Source organism: Myotis lucifugus, unplaced genomic scaffold (genome assembly GCF_000147115.1).
Source record: "Myotis lucifugus unplaced genomic scaffold, Myoluc2.0 scaffold_87, whole genome shotgun sequence".
Taxonomy (NCBI): Eukaryota; Metazoa; Chordata; class Mammalia; order Chiroptera; family Vespertilionidae; genus Myotis; species Myotis lucifugus.
This window is the reverse complement of record NW_005871135.1, coordinates 3,298,084-3,318,568: the sequence shown is the minus strand read 5'-3', so window position 1 is coordinate 3,318,568 and position 20,485 is coordinate 3,298,084. Positions and strand designations below refer to the sequence as shown.

The window sequence follows — 20,485 nt, the reverse complement described above, 5'->3', positions numbered from 1 at the left end:
TATCCTCACCCTTACCACCAAGAGGATGTGGGACCTTTTTTCTACTGTGAGTATCTGACCACGGGGGGAAAAAGACATTAGCTGAGGGCCACAGAGAAGTAAAGGATGGGAAGTGAACTCAGAAGTTGCCCCTATTAAAATACGTAAGTACAGGCACTATAAGCTATTCCGTGCACACAAGCCTAGCGATGCAGAGTGAGTTCCGGGCGTGGCTCTGCTGGTTTGAACCTGCACCAATTTGGTCTGAGTCCTTTGGTTCAGTTCCTCTCCCTTTCCATGGCAGAGCTAATCCCTGCTGGATTCAGTTCCCTGGTGTCAAGAGGGAATCCTTTCACATATAAATATGATGGGTTATCACTTTAAAAAACTCTACATTTGGGGAAGTTTGGAGAGAGAAAAAATCAGCTATAGGGTGTTGACGACCAAGGATCTAACAATTCTGTAGTTTCAGGGGTAAAGTGTAGCCTGTTAATTCCCATAAGTGTTCACATGTGCCCTTAAAAATCTTCGTTAACTATGGCTTCCACTTTTATCTACCATCCTTTCGCTTTCAACCTTTGAACTGCCCTTGGGACAAAACCACAGTTGGAGCTGGGGTGTTGTGGGGGATGTAGGGGTTGTTCTTTGAGCTGACATTGATGGAATGGAAAGACGGTGAATGGCACAGGTGTCAAGAGACCTGGCTTCTAGTTTGAGTTCTACAGTAAGCAGCTAAATAGACCCTCCTGGGAACAGTGGTCCTCCCCAAGCTGGAGAGGGCCTGGTTCTTTGTGGTCTGGGTTAGTGTTTACAAATCTACAACAAACAGTAATCTTTAGGAGCAAGAAATTCAAATTCTCAGAAATTCCCTAAATCATCAAATTATTCTTAAAATACTTCATTCTTTTTTTTAAAAAAATATATTTTATTGGTTTTTTACAGAGAGGAAGGGAGAGGGATAGAGAGCTAGAAACATCAATGGGAGAGAAACACTGATCAGCTGCCTCCTGCACACCTCCCACTGGGGATATGCCCGCAACCAAGGTACATGCCCTTGACTGGAATCGAACCTGGGACCTTTCAGTCCACAGGCTGACGCTCTATCCACTGAGCCAAACCGGTTAGGGCAATACTTCATTCTTTATACTCTTTCCTTATTGTTATCAATATCTGGAAAAAAAATGTTTAACAAATAAGAATATCAAGCTTAGTTGTATTTACAAAGAACTGGAGCCTAGAGAGAATATTTAAACCCCGGAACCAGGGGACATTACTGAATAGTTTTCAAATCATGTAACATTCAAATATCCTGGCAAGGTGAACAGTATAAGAATCACGTGTCAAAAATGCTAAAGTAAGAATTTATTTTGCTTTGAAAGCTTTTAACTTGGCACACTGCTCATAGAATTTGTATAAAGTATACTTTGTATAAACGTATTTTATTTGCAACACTTATGACACAACAATCACAAGCAAGACTCATTAGACAGTAGCCATCTCTCTCCGACATGCTCCTGCCCTGCTTCTCCTAACCTTCGGCTCCGCTTGCTGGCGTTTCTTGCTCTTATATTTTTATTTGATGGATTCCTTCAAACCAGTAATGTCTCTATGCTTTTAAGCTTCCGTATTCACAGATAATTTTAAGATTTTTTCTCATTTCCTGAACTGATTTTTCTGGAGATTCCTGATTCAAAACACGTTCATGTCCTGAGAAATGCTGGGAAGGCATCCCACGTGGAAACATTGGTCTAGGTCCCGGCCCCAGCTCCACAGCACCGTTTGGGGAGGACTGTGGTAGAGCCCAAACCATGCAAGGTGGAGTCATGCAGACCCTAAAAATCAGTGAACTCTAAATCTATCCTCTTATGTACAGAATAAAGATAGTATCACCTACCTCCAGATCAGTGGGTAGAATTAGGCAATGCAATATGTTTTTAAGTGCCAGACCCACTTACCACATAGATGAAGAACTAAAAAATCTTCCTTTAGAATAGGCTGCAGCAGGCTCTCTGAAAGGGATATTATCCAACCTCTTCGGAAGAGGCAGTAAACAGCATCAAGTTTAGAATCAGAGTTGGGGGTTCGGCCTTCCATGCCCTCTTCCACCTGGGAAGGAGCAGGGATAGGAGCGCACCAGACACAGGGTAGGCAGCCTGGCTGTCCCGTTAGTAACAGCACGCCACTCCCTTTCTGGACCTCCGTGCAGTTCAATTTCCTCTACTTAACCTATAAAGTGGAGACGGGCTTAAATCACTGGTTTATAACTTTTGACGAAAACTTTTTTAAAAGCTCCACAAATCTCATGCGAGCTCAATACATTAAAATAAACAGTTCTGTTGCACTGGCTGAAGGTGGTGGAGAAGGGCAGGCAATCCCCATACCTCTGTCAACCTCTGGGCTCTGTGGGCAAGTCTGAGAAACACTGGTCTGGAGGTTCCCCAGGGTTCTTTCTGCTTTAGGATGCTCAGTTTCAATGCTTCACTGAGCCAGCCTGTCTCCACTGAGCAAGGCACCAGAACCTTCTGATGCCGGTCACATTCAGGCTAGGAAGGTCAAGACGTATTCCCAACCCATGAGCTGTATCTAAGTGCTAATATCTCCCCGGTCCTACACACACTCCTGAAGCCCATTCCCGGACCCACTACTCAGGACTCAGGAATAACAAGTGCCCCCCTTAGCTAGGAGAAATAATCTTGCTTGTCCCTGAAATTGCGCCATTCACAATCCATCCTTTTGAATAAAGTGCTTGCCAGTTCCTCCAGAAGGTGACCTTCAACCCACACACTTCTAGGTAAACAGATCACCAGGTCTATTTCTCCTTCTGAAAACCAGGAGAGTAATTCCACCCGACACTTGAGGTGGCCCAGTGACTGCTGCCGATGACAAACCTCACCCTCACTGCCACCTCCCCTTGTCCCCCACACACCCTCCTTGCCCTCACCTTGGCCACCTGTAAGCAGGAAGCACTCAGAGACACGCTCCACTGGGTTCTTGCGTGGCCCGATTGGCCCAGCGTCCTCTTATAGCCTCAGGAGCCTCGGCCCTTCATCCTCTACAAGTTACTTAGCTCCTCTGTGCTGACAAAAACAAGGAATCCAGAGATGCTGGGAGGCAGAAAGAGGCCTCCTTTCCCCAGAGTGCAGCTGATGAAGACTAGCGGCAGCCAGCAGGATCCACAGAAGGCCGCCCCCCTCAGTCCTCCTCCATGCCCTCCTCCAGCCACTTCAAATAGTGCACATCTCCTTGGTCCATAGGAACACTGAAGACCTCTGGGATCTCGAAAGGATGCACCAACCTTTGGGAAGAGAGCAGAGTCCTGTGAGTGACTATGATTAGCATCAGTGAGGTGATAAAACCCAGCGGGCCAGCCTCCCTTGAGGCCTCTGCAATCTGCTGCATCCCCTGTCCACCTCCGTAACCCACCACCCCTATCTACAGTGGTGAGTTGGGCCAGATAGCTTTACAGTCTCACAGACATGGGTTCAAATTCTAAGTCTGCCCCTTACTAGCTATTTAACCATGGACAAATCACTTACTTTCTCTAAAGGCCTACAAAAGAGGGAATGAAAATAGCACCTACATGACTGGATCACTGAGGATTAAATGAGACAAGGTACATAGAGCACTTAGCTGGTACACTGACTGGGACTGTGCATTCACTGAATGTTAGCTGCTGCCTCTGTTACTATCCCACACTCATCACTGTGCCTTCCCCAAACACCACCCACCCCGATACTGCTGTATTCTCTGCTCCACCTAGAAAGTTCTCCCTGCTCCTGTTCATCAATCAAAATCCTCTTGATCCCTCAAGACCAAACAACCATTGACATTTTCCAAGGGATTTCTCTTGACTTCCAAACCCACAGAACCTCTCTCCCTTCCCCCCCTTCTTTCACTTGGCCCTCGGCACACCATGCAAGTTTTCTTCATTTTCCAGACTAAAGCAACATGAGGCCTTGGGCTTCAGTTTCCCATCTGTCAGAGGGAGTCATAATCCTCTGCTTCCTTCCTGCAGAACGAGACACTGTAAAGTTCTCCTGAGACACACGCATCACAGCATGTGCCCAGGTGCTTACTCGTTTAGGGTAAGCTGGGTAATTTTACCTGGTGCCCCAGGACAATTAATTTTCTTATTTCATGGACACCTGGACCAGTGTATGTGTTTTTATAAGCAACAATATAGTATTCAGAGAGAGTAGGACATTTGTAACACGTTAGCAGTAAGAGCTGCCACTGGTGCAGCACTTCATGTGTCTACCTCACATACATTCATCCCAAGGGACCATTATGGCCCACATTTTATAGATGGGCAACTGAGGCACAGAAAGTATAACTAATTTGCATACACTTCAGTTACACCTAGCAAGTAGAGTTAAGAGTTGACGCTGGAGGTTAAGCTCTGGGTTTCACCATCTTAACCATGAGGCTGTCCCTCACCAGATAAGCTGTGGTTTCTTGGTAGTGCCGATTCTACCAAAGGTGCCTGTTCCCCCACCTCTGCTAAGGTGGTAACACAGGGCCTTCTCTACCGCTAGCTCTGAGGCCCGGGTATAGCCATCTATTCACAGGATCCTGGTGGGAGTGAAGGAAAAGAGTTTCATCATCCAGTAAGTAACTTGCATCCTAGCCTCACATCAGAGTCAATCCGGGTGCTTCTGAAGAACGTATTTGATTCCCATTTTAGATCAATTAAGTCCCAATCTGAAGTGGGGTTTAAATTGGTAATTTGAAAGACACCCCCAAGGGATTATAGTTATTAGCCAGTATTGTTTAGACCAGTCCTTCTCAAGCTTTTAACGTGCATGGGAATCACCTGGGGATCATGTTAAATGCAGTCGGGTTCAATAGGTTTAGGGTGAACATGAGACTGCAGCTCTATTCAGCTTTCAGGCGATGCCAATTATTCCAGAACCACACTTTGAATGGTAGGGCTTGAAACTAGTAAGGCCCACTGATCCCTGGGCAACTCCAAGGTTCTTTCAGGAGTTCCATGAGTCCATTAGTTCATAATAATGCTAATTTGTTATTTATCTTTTCACTGTGTTGACATTTGCACTAATGATGCAAAAGTGATGATGGGTAAAACTGCTGGCACCTTAGCATATGCATCAAGACGATGGCACCAAACTGTACTCACTGTTGTATTTTTCACCACACACCTGCACTTGCATAAAGTCAAATTCACTTAAGAACATCCTTGACAAAGTGGTAAAAATTACAATTTTTATTCAGTTTTGACCCTTGAGTACATGTATTTTTAGCCTTGTGTGACAACATGGGAAGTATACAGAAAGCACCGTGCTTGTGCCTAAATTCAATATGTCCTATAATTGTCTGAGTCACAAACTAAAACCAGACGTTCTCATGGAGCACCATTTTTAAGCCTGAGTTACTGTAAACTGTCATTTTTACAAATTACGGTTACTCAGATTTGAGGATTAGGTAGACACTGTCTCAGACATGAACAACGTGAGTCCATCACTTGAAGACAATTTACATCATGTGTTGCCAATTTAAAAAAATTATGTTTTCAAGCAAAAATTAGAAGTTTGGAAAACTTGAATTTATCACCATGAGCTTTCCAAGTGTCCCAATACTTAAAGATGTTTCTTATTAAGCCATATTTTCAAAAAATGTAAAATGATGCCATTCTTCTCACTTTTGGGGGGTGGTGGAATATGGTTACTTTCCATAAAAATGCATTGTTTACAACATTAATAAGTAATGGTTTTATTATTGTTAATTTAAAAAAATTCTTAGTTTTAATTTCTAACATAGTTAACTTTGATATAACCCACATAAACAAAGCTCTTTTAGGTCCCTGATAATTTTTTAAAGTGTAAAGGAATCCTGAGACCAAAATTTTGAGAACTGCTGGTTTAAACTAACTCACTCTAGCCTCTCATTTTACATACGGAGAATCTGAGGGACAGGCACCTGTCCAGGGTCATATGGAAGGTTTGTGACTAGGTTTCCTGCTTTCCACACTCATTCACTTAATCCCTAGAACGGTCCTGGCTGAGAAGAGACGCCAGTATTACCTGACATAGCTGGACAGCATGCGGACCTTGGAAGTCTTTGTCTTTATTAACTGTAAAAGAAAAAAAAACAACACTGCTTTACCTCAGCCCAGCTCTGCAGCTGCTCATTTTCTCATCTGGCTATTTAGGAGACAGCATTCCCTCTAGGTCAGGCCCTGTCACTAGCCTGCAAATGAATCTAAGGCAAGAACCTCAACCAGTTGATCTTTGCCAACTTTTCATTGGAACCTGGGAAAAAGGCTATGCTCTCACTCTTTCCGTATCAAGGCCCATACCCAAACCGAACTTCACTCACCAACAGGATCTCAGTGGCTTCTTCTATTTCTCCATTCCAAAAGTACCTGGAGACGAGAACAAGACCAAAGGATGATGCTCACAAAACAAGCCCACTGAAATGTCAAACCTGGCCCAGTTAGGTGACTTACTGAGGTGGAAACTTTAAAATCTTTCCAAGTCCACATAAAGAAGTCTACAGTTGGCCAAGGCATGACAGGTCATCTAGTCCAATCATTCTAATGCATGCTTCTAGCATCTGCCTGAACATTCCTGGAGGTGAGAGGCTGGCCATTGCTTGAAGAAGTCCATCTACCTTAAAGGTTTCCACATGAGGTGGTTTTTCTTATGGTGTGCCAACATCTGCCACCCAGTTGTTTTCCCCAACTTCCATATGGAGAACCACCTCAGGAGAGTCAACCTGACGCTCCTGCTGTACAGAAACTCCTACGTTTTCTCTCCTCCAAACTGGGCATCTCTGGCTTTTTCAACACTATTCTATACTCATGGCTTCCAGGCCCCTCCCCATCCTATGGAATGGGGCTACTTTTTTTTTTAAGTTCTTTTTTTTTTTAATATATTTTATTTATTTTTTTTACAGAGAGGAAGGGAGAGGGATAGAGAGTTAGAAACATCGATCAGCTGCCTTCTGCACACCCCCTACTGGGGATGTGCCCGCAACCAAGGTACATGCCCTTGACCAGAATCGAACCTGGGACCCTTCAGTCCGCAGGCCGATGCTCTATCCACTGAGCCAAACCGGTTAGGGCGTGGAATAAGGCTACTTTTACCACTGACTCTCAATGTTGAGTGCCCATGAAAGGATAAATAAGAAGCAGAGGAGGCTTCAGGGAAGAAGTGAGCCTTACAAGACATGGAAACAAGTCCAAAGGTTAAAAGTCAGTGATGACATTCAGAAAAGAGTATGAGAACAGCATCACGTGAAGGGAAGGGAAAGAAATTTGGCCTGAGAATATCTACACTAACCCAGGGGAAATCTAAGATGACTTGAGCCACTGGCCCTGCCTCACAGAGCCATGGTAAAAGGATCAATTATAGGCCATCTGAAGGGAATACCAGGCTGAAATTCTGTTCTAGGTCCCAAGCATTGGTTCCCAGACTGGCTTTATGTGAATCACCTATTCTACTTCTTAAAAATTCAAAGAACCAAGCCCCACCCTCAGAGGGACTGATTGAGTAGACCTAGAATGGAGCTCAGGAATTGGAAGCACAGCCAAACTTGGGAGCCATAGCAATAAATGATGTGAGCCACTGAGGCAATGACCATGTTGGCAAGTGGGAGGAGCTTTAACTATATAGCATTTTTCTGTTTTGACCTTCAGAGTAGATATTATTTTCTTCCCCATCTGTCCTTTTTCTCCCCACCCCATGCTCTTATTCTCTCTCTTTCCAGGAGGGAAGATGAGGAACAGGCTAATCAGAGCGTTTAAGGCACAAGACAAATGCTGCACAAGGTGTAGTGGGATGCTAAACTATTTTAATGAAAGAAATGGGACAGACCAGACTTAACTAAAATAAAGGTGTCAATGAAATGAAAGACAGGCAAGGCACAGAAACAGCCTGTCACATATGCCAAACTCTCGGTTTCCCAAAGAATCTAAAAGCAATGGAGACTATCTCCTTTGATAGCCCTACTTGCCTCGCTCAGGGATAGAATGCCCATTCTGGCTTCCTTGCTAACAGCAAACTAATTAATTTAAACAAAGAATGTGCAAGCAGGACTCACTGTTCCTAAACTGGAGGGTTTCCCCTCCTTTCTCTATACACACACAGCACATTTTTGCTTTTGTTCATAGAATGACATAAACACACTGGTTCATTTCCTTTGAATACAACTCAACAGTGAAGTGTTGATTAATTAAATGCGTCTGAGATGTTCTTTCACAATTCCCCATTAGTTCAGTACCCCTCCCACCAGCTAGGACCTGACCTTCCACCGGCCACAGCAAAACTCACAATGAGGATGCCTTGGGCAGGATGTTCACAGAGGCAGCCAGCTTCTTATCCAGTATAGCCCTGAAGCAAAGAGAGTGACAGTCAATGGGGCAAGTGTCCAGGACCTTAAGAGAAGGAACAAGGTAGAGGCATTCCTGGGAGCTAGATAATCATTTAGAATGCCCCCCCCCGCCCCGCCCACAAACTCCAGGCACTTTTAATGACAGGCCCAGTCTGCCTGGGGAATAGGGATTAACTCTGGACAGAGAACAAGAAGACCTGGTTCTTTTCCTGGCCCTGCAGTAGTATGGCTGTGTGACCTTATGCAAATTCTTTCTCATTCCAGGAGTAAGTATTTAAGCACCTCTCCAAGACAGGCATGTCCCCTCACTCAACCGACTCTCCTGCTGTACAATGAGAAAATGGTTCAACCAGTAGCTTCCAACCCTTTCACCACCAAGAACTCCTTTCATTATGCCACCTCTGCTTCTATCCCACAGGTATGTATCAGGCTGCGCTCGGTGCTTCTGATCTTTAGACACCCATGTGACCACACAGCTCCACATAAAAACAAAAAGGCATCATAACTGTGTTTGTCTTTGGCAAATATAGGCTCGTTTCACCTTTTTTTGTAAAGGTTTCTATCATAGCCCTAAGCACAAGATCATCACCTTTGCAGACCTCTAAGACTTTTTTTTTTTTTTTTGACAGACCACAGATTGGACTTCCTGGTCTGATAATCTCAGATTCCTATGCAGCACCCTGGTGAACACAATACACGTACAAAGGGCTTGAACTAGTACAGGTGTCATAGAAATAGGAGCACCACCAAGTCACTGATGCAAAGAAGTGTCCCCAAACATCAAACCTCAAGCCCTCAGAATCAGGCCTTGCCAAATAAACTTCATCAGAGCTCTGCTCACTGTTCCCTCCTTCCTCCAGCTGCTGCCAAGAGAACCGACCTACTTTCTCTTCCCTTGGGTTCCAGGTTAAACAGTGCTCTCTATTTAAGGCTCCACATTAATGTGGCATCACCACCACCTCATTCCTCTGCAAAGTTCTAGGAGCTAAATAAATCCCTGACCATAAGGAGAGGCACATGGCACAAATGCGTTTAAGCAACTGCTGCCGAGTCTTGCTCCCTCAATCATTTGCTGAGAAATTACATTTTATTAGTTCTGAAGGTGGCATGCAAACACAGGAAGTGAGTTAAACCTCTAGAAAAAAAAATCCATTGCCTCATAACCACATCACTAAAGACACCCCTTCAGATTTTTAGAACACAGTAACGAGAACGCTTCATGTAACAGCAACTATGAGGAAGCCCCAAAGAATAAAAGGCAGCCCCGAGACACAGCAAGGGAGCACACAGGGGGCCTGCCCCAGAGATAAGAGCAACAGTCTGTACCAGGGGCAATGGGAACCAGAGCAGGCAGGAACTGGAGGCAACCAGCAAGGTGAACTGCCGGAATGCCACGGCAGGAGCAGGTGGATGCCCCAAACCTCCCATGGCCCCACAGCAAAAATGGGGTGTCTGTCTCCAGGAAGGAGCAGTAAGTGTAGGCACTTTGGGGGGAAAGGCAAAACAATGTACTAGCTGGTGATGGCCAAGGATAAAAGGGAGAATTCATACCCAGAAGACCAGTCACTAGGGCACCTCAGTCTGTGGAATGTCCCTCCAAACCACACTCACACTGAAAACAGTGCTGCGAATAGCATTCCTTGCAGCTGTTCCCGTGACTCCCCACCAGCATAGCTAAAAAGATGAGAGGTTACACTTAAGAATCACAAAGCATCTGAGGAAAGCCAATACCAAGAGAAACAAAAATTCAACAAATGAATTTACAGAAGAGGACCAGCTAACAGTACATTCAAAACCAAGATTTAAGCAGCTCCCTCGCTGCGATCTATTGAAAGTCAGCCCTCGACACACACACACACACAAAAACACACCAAGATTTAAAAATAAGTATAATCTCAGATTCCTGTAATTATATACATAATTACAACTACTTGAAAGTTGCTAAGAGAGTAGATCTTAGAAGTTCTCACTCCTGAAAAAGGTAACTGTGTGAGGTGATGGATGTGCTCGCTAATCTTATTGTGCTGATCATTTTGCTATATATACATGTATCAAATCATCACGAGTACTCCTTAAACTTTAAACAATGTTATATGTCAATTCTATCTCAATAAAGCTGGAAAAATTAAAAATAAAATAAGTATAATTAATATCTACAGAAAGATAAGGCAAGATTATTGCATCCATAAAATAAAATCGATTATAGGATCAGATATTTATGAAACGTGAGTAGTTGGTTATGAAAGAATAATTAGAAATCCTGAAAAGGAAAACTAATCGTTTAAACAAAAAACTCAATAGAGGGGCTGAATAGAAAAATAGATACAAATGAGAAGCAAATAAGAGAGAAGAATGGGCTCAGAAATTGTCCCAGTATGCAGAATAAAGGAGCAGACAAGGAAAGAATACAGAAAGAATAGTTAACAAATTAATAGCTGAACATTAAGATAAACAGAGAATCCTAAAAATTATCAGAGAGAAAAAGTATTTCCTACAAAGGAATGAGCCCCTGATAAACACCTGACTGCTCATCAACAACCTTGGATGCAAGTAGAAAATAGAGATCTCTCTCCAAGCTGATACCGATCCATTTACCTGAACTGGCCTTTCAACCAGTTGGAATCCAGCCATTAGGATGAATTTCCTCCCAAGACTGAACTTCACAGATGTCAGCTGAAGTTGTTCCTTAACAGGACCCAGAGTGGCTGGCCCAGGAGTCCAGAGAAAAGAGTTCAGTATAGACCCTCGGTCTATAGCAGGAGTATCAGGAGGGTTTTCAATTCCTAGCTACTAAATACCATGGGTATCTCTGGAGTAATTATAGTTCTTTTAGATAAGAGCTGGTCTTCAAAGGTAATGTTAACAAGGGAAAAATACACATTCTGGTTGGAGGAAAGAGAGATGGAATCAAATGCAAGGCTAACCTGTGACCAACAATGTGGAGGCTGTTTGCTCCCAAAGACCAGATTCAACATTTGAAAACACTATAACCTAGTCTTATCATCAACTTCAAGAATGTTGAGTTTTGGATCAAGAAGAAAGGGATCAAGGAGCCAAATCCATTATCCTCCAGTTCCACTAACCCTCTTCAAAGCTGCATCTATAAAGAGAAATGAAGGGGGCAAAATCCAGACACCACAAACATTTATTGAGCACCTACTACATTCAAATTACTAATGCTTAAAGAAGGGAAGTGACTTGCCCAAGTTAACACGGTAAGTGGTAGAGCCAAGACTGAAACTCTGGTCTGCTTACAAGTCCAGTGTTCTTCCACCATAACACAGCTGCTTCTAGAAATTTTCTAAATATTTAGAATGACTGCCTCCTCCTCCTCCTCACTGTCATAGTGAGCACCTCTGGGACTGAGCAAAGAGCGTATCTCCAAGAAGAAAGACAGATGGGCCAGGAATGAGGAGACTTAAATTCTCAACAGGTAGGATTTCCACTGTTCTCTTAGCACCTTGGATAAGCCATACATCCCTCTGGGTCTTGTCTCCTTATATGCCCCCACACACACCACTCAACATTTTAGGCTCAGCAGCAGGATCCATCAAATCATTCCGCTGTGTAGTTCATCACTGGATGGACAGGATTGTCAGAAGCAGAAGAAGGGCCTAAAAGTGGCCCCAGATAGCATCCTGGTAGCTCCCTGAGCCTCCTGGGGCAGCACCTAAGTGCCTTTACCATACCTGGCAATATCTCTGGCAATTTGCTCGTTGGGACAGTTGACAAAGACGATGGAGTAAGTGCCGGAGACATAACTGCCAGTGACAGCTGAATGGAGCTGCAGGCTAAGAGTCCTGAGCATGGGGTAAGTCAGGAAAGAAGCTGTCAGGATCTAAATGGTGGGAAAAAGCACAAGTCAGCAGTGACATGACAATTTGCTATCTCCTGCTCAAGCAGATTGGAACCAGGGCTGGGCATCATTTTTCATACCCATTCCCCATCCAAAAAAATAATTCCTGGGATCTTGAGCTTTAGTACTTCAACCAAGTTCTGTCTAGATATTTACCTCTGCATTTTGCAGATGATTAAAAAAAATAGGCTCAGAAATCAAGAAGCGTGTTCAAAATCACATAGCTTTTATTTGGTTGAAGCCAGGATTAGGACTCAAGTCTGGATGACGGGAAATCCATTCTGATGGAGGTAATGCCAACTGGCATCCACTGAACTATCATCCTGTGGAGATTATAATGAATGATAAGCTCTTACATCTAATGATGTTTGAGGAGTTACCTTCACCTCCATTCATTTGTATATGTGCCAGACACTGGGTAGGCTAGTGGAAAGGGTAGCCTAATTCTAAAGCAATACAACCTGTGCTACTAAACTGAGCGCTCAGGTACCATAAGGAAGGCTCTACCTGAGAGAGCAGAAAAAAGCTTGGAAGAGAAGGTACCATCTAAGTTGGATCTGGAATGAGAAGTAGGATTATAAGAGAAGAGGGACACATGCTAAGCAAATAGTAATATGTACAAACTCAAGAGGTGTTAAGGGATAGATAGATGAGTTATAGTCTGCATGGGTCTTAGTCTGTGGGTATGAGGTCAGGAGGAAATGAAACTGGCTACAACTATAGAGAAAAGGGTCAGGCTAAGGAGTCTGGAGTTTGTACTCAAGTGGTCTGGTATTTTTGGAGGTTTTAAGTAGCAGAGTAATAATATAGTGAAGCTGAGTAGGGTACCAGGAGGGAGGAGGGAGAATGACCAGTGATAGCCTACTTACACGGCCATTACAATAATCCAGGAAAAAGACTTGAAGCTAAGAAGATAGCAGTGACAACGTGAAAGGAAAAGGCACTCAAGGTATTTTTCTTACTATTTTAATGATAAACATTTAAAATAAGAAGAAATGAAAAGAACTGGAAAACACCTTCCTTCCCAGGTTCTCTGCTTGGGGAATATAATGGAGTCATTAACAGAGAGAGGCAGCTTGCAAGGAGTCCCACTGTGACTTAAGCCAGGCTGAACAAGAGGGTGTTTCTCCTGCCTCCAGCCCAGGGCTTCTTTCTTGCTCAAATAAACCTCTGTCCTCCCACTCCTTTTATGCTATTGCCTAAGTCCTGCCTCCTACTTCTTGGCAGGGCCTGAGCAGCGTTTTTGTGTCTTCAGCTTCAGTTTGACGACAGGCCTGTCAGGGTTGGGTTTTCTCATTCCCTCCCACTACCTCCACCAAACCACCAATTCAACATACTAGTCCACTGAACTAAACCAGTGACCATGCAAGAAAAACAAACCCAGACTTCAAACGCTTTTAGTATGTGTGCACAATAGGATTTAAATCCTAGTGTGACTACTGCTGCCTGTGGCCTTCAACAAGTTACCACCTCTCCTTCTATAAACCTTATCTAGAAAGTGGAGATTATGACACTGTGCTGCCTGTCTCAGTTGCTATGGGTTCACAGGAGATAGAAAAAATAATTTGTAATCACAAATTCAATAAAATCGAATTTCATGCTTTGCTCATCACTGTACCCCCAGCACAGTTCTTGGCACACAGCAGGTTCTCAATAAATACTTGCAGACTAGTGAATTAATACATCAGCAAGATGTTGTTATTAATACTAAATAGTCTTGCGAAAAAGACAAGTCTTTGTTAGCAGTGCTTTTAACAGAGAACTGGGCAGACTGGAACACTGTAAGGAGTCCACTATATGACTCTATGGTAGCTTCCAGCACAGACTCCAAACAAAAGGAACAATGGCCTGTCCCCCAACCAAAACAGCCATTCTGAGGGAAGATCTGAGCATTCCAGTCAGCAGGTAATAAGCAATAAGATTAGCAACACAGCTAATAAGATTCAATATAAGCTCACCCAAAATGTACTGAAACTCTTAGGTGAGCTCAAAGTCAAAATACTAAGTTCTTACATCTCTTGATGTTTGAGGAGTTAATTTCCCCTCCATTCATGTGTATATGTGCTAGGCACTGTGGATAGGCTAGTGGAAAAAGTAGCCTAATTCTAAAGCAATGTGACCTGTGCTACTGAAACTGAGAGCTGTGCTCTCAAGTATTATCTAAGATAACCCTAAATTTAACAAATAAGATAACTGAGGCAGAACATTTAGAAACTCTGCAACAGAACCAAGACTTACATCCAAGACTCCTGCCTCCCATTCAGGGCTCTTGGAACCACAATGAACACAACTAGGAATTGATATAGTGGGGTCCATTCGGCTTCACTTAATCCAATGGTTCTCAAGGCAATTTTGTACGCCCAGGGGTCATCTGGCAATGTCTGGGGATAATTTCTATTCTCATGAATAGGGAAGAGATGCTATTGGTATCTATTGGGTAGAGGCCAGAATTGCTGCTAAACATCCTCCTGCTGGACCACTGGTCACACTGAAATACAGATAGTTGTTTACATGTCTCCTCCATTAAACATATGCTCTTCAGTCTCATTCATTTCTGTATTCCCAGCACTCTGCAATTCTGACAGGGAGTATGGGCTTGAGAAAAGTTTGTGGACCATATCAACAAAGTGTCAGAAGCATGAAAGGTCAACCTGGAACCAAGGCTGGGCTACAATATATTAGAAAGTGACATTATATGAATGCAAAATTGATGGAAGATATACACATCACAATATTCCCTAATAGGAACATTTTAAGATATAATTTTTAAGTCTACTCAACATTTTCCTATTTGTCTTTTACTACATACCTTTTCTATTCTTACATTTTTAAAAAGTATTTTATGTATTCTTTCAGTTATTTTTGCATTTTATTCTGCCTTTTTCCTTTTTTTTTTTTTTGGTCCTAGAATATTTGCATAGCCTCTAAGAGGTTATGGTTGACTTTATAGTCTGTGTTAAGGCAAAGGGGGCCTCAGAAACCACCTAGTGGTTCTAAATTTATAATCCACCTAGTTTATAATCCACCTAAATTTATAACCCACCTAGTTTGAAGGAATCCATGAATATTCTGAAAGACTACAACATTGTGTTTATCTATACAGTTTGCTTGTGTACAAATCCAGAACTTTCTAGAAAGAAAATCAAGAAAACCTACAGGCCCCAAAAGGGTAAGAGCCACTGATATGTGCCAATTGTTACAGATGAGGAAATAAGAGTCGGAAGGAAGTAGAAATCACCCAAAAGTGATCATCAGAGCTGGGCTAGACCCTAGGCTTCTGACTTTCTCCATCTCCTCCTGAACCACCTCCACCACTGGAGATAACTCTGTAAATGGTCACTTCCCAACCTTAACATTCGAAGATATTTCTAAGACAGAAACAAAGCCCCCATAAAGGCAACATGGTAACTGCAACAGAAAGAAAAGAACCTATCAAGTGACCCTTAGACAAGAACTCACCACCAGATACCCCTGCACCTCCCTGGCAATGAAACAGCCCAGCCACCCCTACTGACAGAGTGAAGAAGGGGAGCTAGTAAGCTTCAGAACCACACCACAGTCTCCAGGAGACCGGGTGGTGCCTCCAGGGCTTTTCCTGTCCATCCCCTACCTGCCTGCCCCCAGCTCAAAATGCCAAGAGCAGTAAAGGGAAGTGTGTCTTTTTCCCTCAGTTCCCAGGTTGGAGGTAAGGTCGTAGCGTGAGCACTCACCAGGAGGCATAAAAGGACAGAGGGCCGAGGGTAGCCTGGCAGAGGACACCGTGAGCCCAGCCTGTCCATGGCGTCGCCGGTAATTTAGCGGCACAGCAGCAGCGAATGTGGCCTCTGGCTGAGTTGCCGGCAGGGGGCGGGAATTTATGGCCTAAACCGCCCTCCCTGCCCCCACCCTCCCACCTGCTGCCTGCCCTACTGCCCCGCCCCAGGCAGGCTGGTTGGAACGAGATAGTGGAGGGGGCGGGGTAAGAGTGAGAAATTTTCTCTGGGCAACCCTCTCCCTAGAAACATACAATCCAAGCACCACACGCAGACCTATAACCCTTACAAAAATAAAATACGAATTTTCCCTTCCCATGCCAAGAACAACAGCAAAAATACCTTAAAATCCCCAGAGATGTACAGATAAAAAGACGTAAGTTTCTTGGGTATACAAAACCTTCAGAAAGCAAAACACACAAACACTAAGACATATACACTAAACTCTTCCACTTTATACAGCCCATCCAGCCAACAAGTGAGATACCCTCTGCTGCTTTCCTGTCCCCCATATCAGCCCCCGCTCCCAGAATCTCCCTTCTAATCCTCCTGGGTTTAGAACTCTCTGGCTCCCAACTGCTCTCCCTATGAACTCACTCAGCTGCTCTGTGCAGCCTTTCCCAGAGTTAATACCAGGTCCTATGTTCCCCTGAGGCGCTTGGCACACACTTCTGTTGCAACATTTAACATCAACTATGGGGAGATGCAAATAAGCAAAGCAGCAAGCTAAAGACTGTTGCCCTTCAGAAGCGCAGAGTCCACTGTTGTCAGGGTTTCCAATTTTTTAATCCAGCCTTTTCATGTGAAATATCCTATGGCAGGAGAAGGGACTGAGTGCACAAGACACAAGTAAACTTTTTAAAATTAAGGGAACTGTTCTATATCTTGGTTGTGGTGGTAGTTACACAAGTGTTAAAAAATTCTATGAAATGTACACTTTAATTGTATTGTATGTAAATAGTACCTTAAACAGAAAGGCATTGGGGGGGCACTGGAAACCAATTCAAAACGGTTTTAAACTGAGCAGGTTCAACAAAACACATCTGGTAGCCAAATCTGGCCTGTAGGTTGCCAGTTCGAAGCCTCTGTTTTAAATTACCTGTTCGCCTGTTTTGTCCCATTCCCTGGGACTATGAATTCTCAAAGGAATGATGGACTTCCTAGCAGTGTCTGACAAATAAATCAGTTGCAGCCCTACTCTTATCATTTACATCATTAGCTGTGCAGACTCAGGCAGCTTACTTAACCTCTCTGAGCTTTGGGGGGGTAAGGGGCTTGGTGAAGGACAGGCTGATAGACCTTCATAGGTCTCAAGTGAGGTTTAACAGAGTAGATTAATGTAAAAGTGCTTTGTAAAATGTAAGACCATGTCAGCATTTCAAGAGCAAGTATTCTCATGGCAACTATTGGTAACTTAGAAAATCTCCATTTGCCATGGAAGAACTTAATATCTGGGGAAAAACAGAGTTACAGTCAATGAGGCCCAGTGTCCTAAGAAAATCTTTATATTCAAGACTGTGATCTTGGATACCTATTACCTTATTAAGAAAGGCCACTGGTTAATGACCATTTACCTTAAATCCTGAGATGATGTCCCCAAGTTTAGCACAAAACCCCACACAATTTAGGCTTATAAATGCTTGTTTAACAACTAAATGATATGGATTATAATAATGGTCATGATGAAGGTGATGTGGGGGCAACAGCGCAAGGATGGCAAGAAATTAACTGTTATTTGGCAGAAACTGCCTCTGGAATCTTCTTCCTTCAACTCAGGCACCTTTACTCTTTCCAAATTCCATTCCAAGGTTAGATTCCAGAAGTCCAATCCTGCATTTCTGGTTTTGGCAGATTTTTCAGATATAGTATGATTCTTAGTGCCACTGCTTGAGGGCCAGACTGTTCCTCTGGAGGCTTCTTATTCTCTTTCTAACTTTTCCTCCTCCTAGTAGAATTTAGACCAGCCGTGGGCAAACTATGGCCCGCGGGCCGGATCCTGCCCGTTTGAAATGAATAAAACTAAAAAAAAAAAAAACCGTACCCTTTTATGTAATGATGTTTACTTTGAATTTATATTAGTTCACACAAACACTCCATCCATGCTTTTGTTCCGGCCCTCCGGTCCAGTTTAAGAACCCATTGTGGCCCTCAAGTCAAAAAGTTTGCCCACCCCTGATTTAGACTCAGGCTCAGACTCCCTTACAGACTCATTCTGTATCCATCTTCTTCATCCACACTTCCTCTATATTATGTGTCTTCCTTCTCTTCAACTCCTTTATTTTTGAAGGTGCTCTTGCACCTTTTTATAGGTATACAACAATTTATCAAAACCTTTTTTAAAAGCCAATTTCAATCCAGGAAAGGATCCATATTAATTGCAGTATCAATGAAGACTTAGGCAGAGTGTAAGACAGTATTCAATTTCCTTAGGTTCATCTTTACCTCTAATTCTGGAGACTTGTCTTCTTCCTTATCTATACTCTTATCACCAAAACTTGAAACTAGAGTAACTTATTATTTTCATCGATATTGATGAATTTAAAGCCCATCCATTTTTGCGAACTCTGATTTTTCCCCCCAATGTTTTCTAGGGAACCATGCATAATCATTCACATCATCCCAAAGCTGCCACCAGACTTTAGTAAGAGCAGCTGGTTTTATATCATCACCAAACTATCAGCAATGTTGTACTTGTTCCCATGTTTCTTTCAAATTAAGACAAGGTGTTTTGTTTTTTTTCAATACAGTCAGCAAAGTGGTCAAACATATGCTTGGTGTAATACCTCCTCAATGCTTCAATTATTCCCTGATCCAAGAGCTGATGATAGCCAGTGCCTCCCAGAGGGAGAAGCACACAGTATCATACTAGGATAAGCAAAAAATAGTAAGTCTGGGTGATTGAGATCTCTGCCCAAAATTAGCAACACTTTGAATTCAAGATTTTTTTGTTAAATAAATCTGGGCTTGATGGATAAAACAATTATGAAACCAATCCAAAAAGAGGGCAGCAGTTACTGATAGTCCAGTGACTGTCAGGAAACAGGAAGAGTTGTTGTTTTTTCATCTTTTTCCAAAAGACAAGTGGGCCCTAAACGGTTTGGCTCAGTGGCTAGAGCGTCAGCCTGAGAACTGAAGGGTCCCAGGTTTGATTCCGGTCAAGGGCATGTACCTTGGTTGCAGGCACATCCCCAGTAGTGGGTGTGCAGGAGGCAGCTGGTGGATGTTTCTAACTCTCTATTCCTCTCCCTTCCTCTCTGCAAAAAATCAATAAAATATATATTTTTTAAAAAGACAAGTGGGATTAGGGTCTTTATAAAGCAGCAGACGCCAAACCGGTTTGGCTCGGTGGATAGAGCGTTGGCCTGCGGACTGAAGGGTCCCAGGTTCGATTCCGGTCAAGGGCATGTACCTTGGTTGCGGGCACATCCCCAGTGGGAGGTGTGCAGGAGGCAGCTGGTCGATGTTTCTCTCTCATTGATGTTTCTAACTCTCTGTCCCTCTCCCTTCCTCTCTGTAAAAAATCAATGAAATATATTTTAAAAAAATAAAAAATAAAAAAAATAAAGCAGCAGTTATTTTATCTTTTTGTCACTTGCAGCATCGGCACAAAATGAGGAAAATCCTGTTCTTAGCTTCCTCTAAGACTTCTAGATTGTATTTTTTCCCCCTAAAAGTACACTAAGGGTGCACTTCCAAAACAAAGCTCCTGTCCTTGGCACGGAAGACCCGGTGAGGCACATAGGTTCTGGCTCTCATCAATTTCTGGAGTTGCCTGGAGTACTTAGGTGCCCACTGGGCATTTAACTTCGCAAACGGTAAAGGTTTCCCAAGCCACCCCATTTCCCCATGAAATTTATCTGGGTTGCCCTTCCTAGTGGTTTCCACCAGACGCTTGTACAGATGGCCTTCAGCTTCGGAACTGTCTCCCCGCTCCCCGCTCCCCCCTCCCGTTCCCACCCCCTACCATCTGAGCCCGTCCTTGACCCAAAAGGTTAACTCGGTCTCCATCTTCTTGATGTTTACATCCCGGGGAGTGCAGTAGAGAAGAGGGGCGAAACACTCCGTGATGGCCTTCTTGTTTTTCTCAATAGTGAGTGAGCATCGTTGACTCATTGACGCCCCAAAAGCGCCCCACGTCGGCGTTACGCCTTCTTTCAACGTCTACTCTAGAAACTTTTCATCGTGTCTTCCAGAGGCATGGCTCTCCGCCTCCTCTAACCCGAGATGAGGCCCATCGCCTCCGCTCCGCCTGGGGTAGCCTCATTTGCTGCCCAGGTCACAGGGGCCACTCCCACGCCCGCCCTAGCCGGTGCCGAGAGCGTGATTTGAGAGCCGGGAGGCGGCTCGCGAGATCGCTTAACCTTCAGTTGGTTCTCACGCTCACTACCCCGCTGGCCAGGCATTTGTGGCACCTCCGCGCTCCGTGGGAACTACGCCAGCCGCCGGGAAACTTATGACCGCACGGCCAATTGAGCAGCGCCTGAGAGGACGCCGCTCTGCGACCCCGCAACCACGAACGATCATTGGTTTGGCTCTCACGGACCCA

At 43.8% G+C, this 20,485-nt stretch overlaps 1 protein-coding gene across 2 annotated transcripts; it reads right to left on the bottom strand.

The window, feature by feature from the left end:
* Positions 1-981: 981 nt before the first annotated feature.
* Positions 982-20,456, bottom strand: LOC102441007 (protein CutA homolog). 2 transcript variants are annotated; one of them, XM_006091098.3, is made up of 6 exons: positions 15,898-15,998; positions 12,021-12,169; positions 8,271-8,330; positions 6,316-6,361; positions 6,021-6,070; positions 982-3,274 (listed from the first exon to the last, which is right to left on the bottom strand). In XM_006091098.3, exons 1-6 carry the CDS (start codon positions 15,964-15,966, stop codon positions 3,172-3,174), a joined length of 477 nt encoding a protein of 158 aa, XP_006091160.1. In that variant the 5' UTR covers positions 15,967-15,998; the 3' UTR covers positions 982-3,171. The 2 variants fall into 2 exon arrangements, with proteins under 2 accessions (XP_006091160.1, XP_006091161.1); XM_006091099.3 differs by lacking the exons at positions 12,021-12,169; positions 15,898-15,998 and adding an exon at positions 19,904-20,456.
* Between the last annotated feature and the right edge of the window lie 29 nt (positions 20,457-20,485).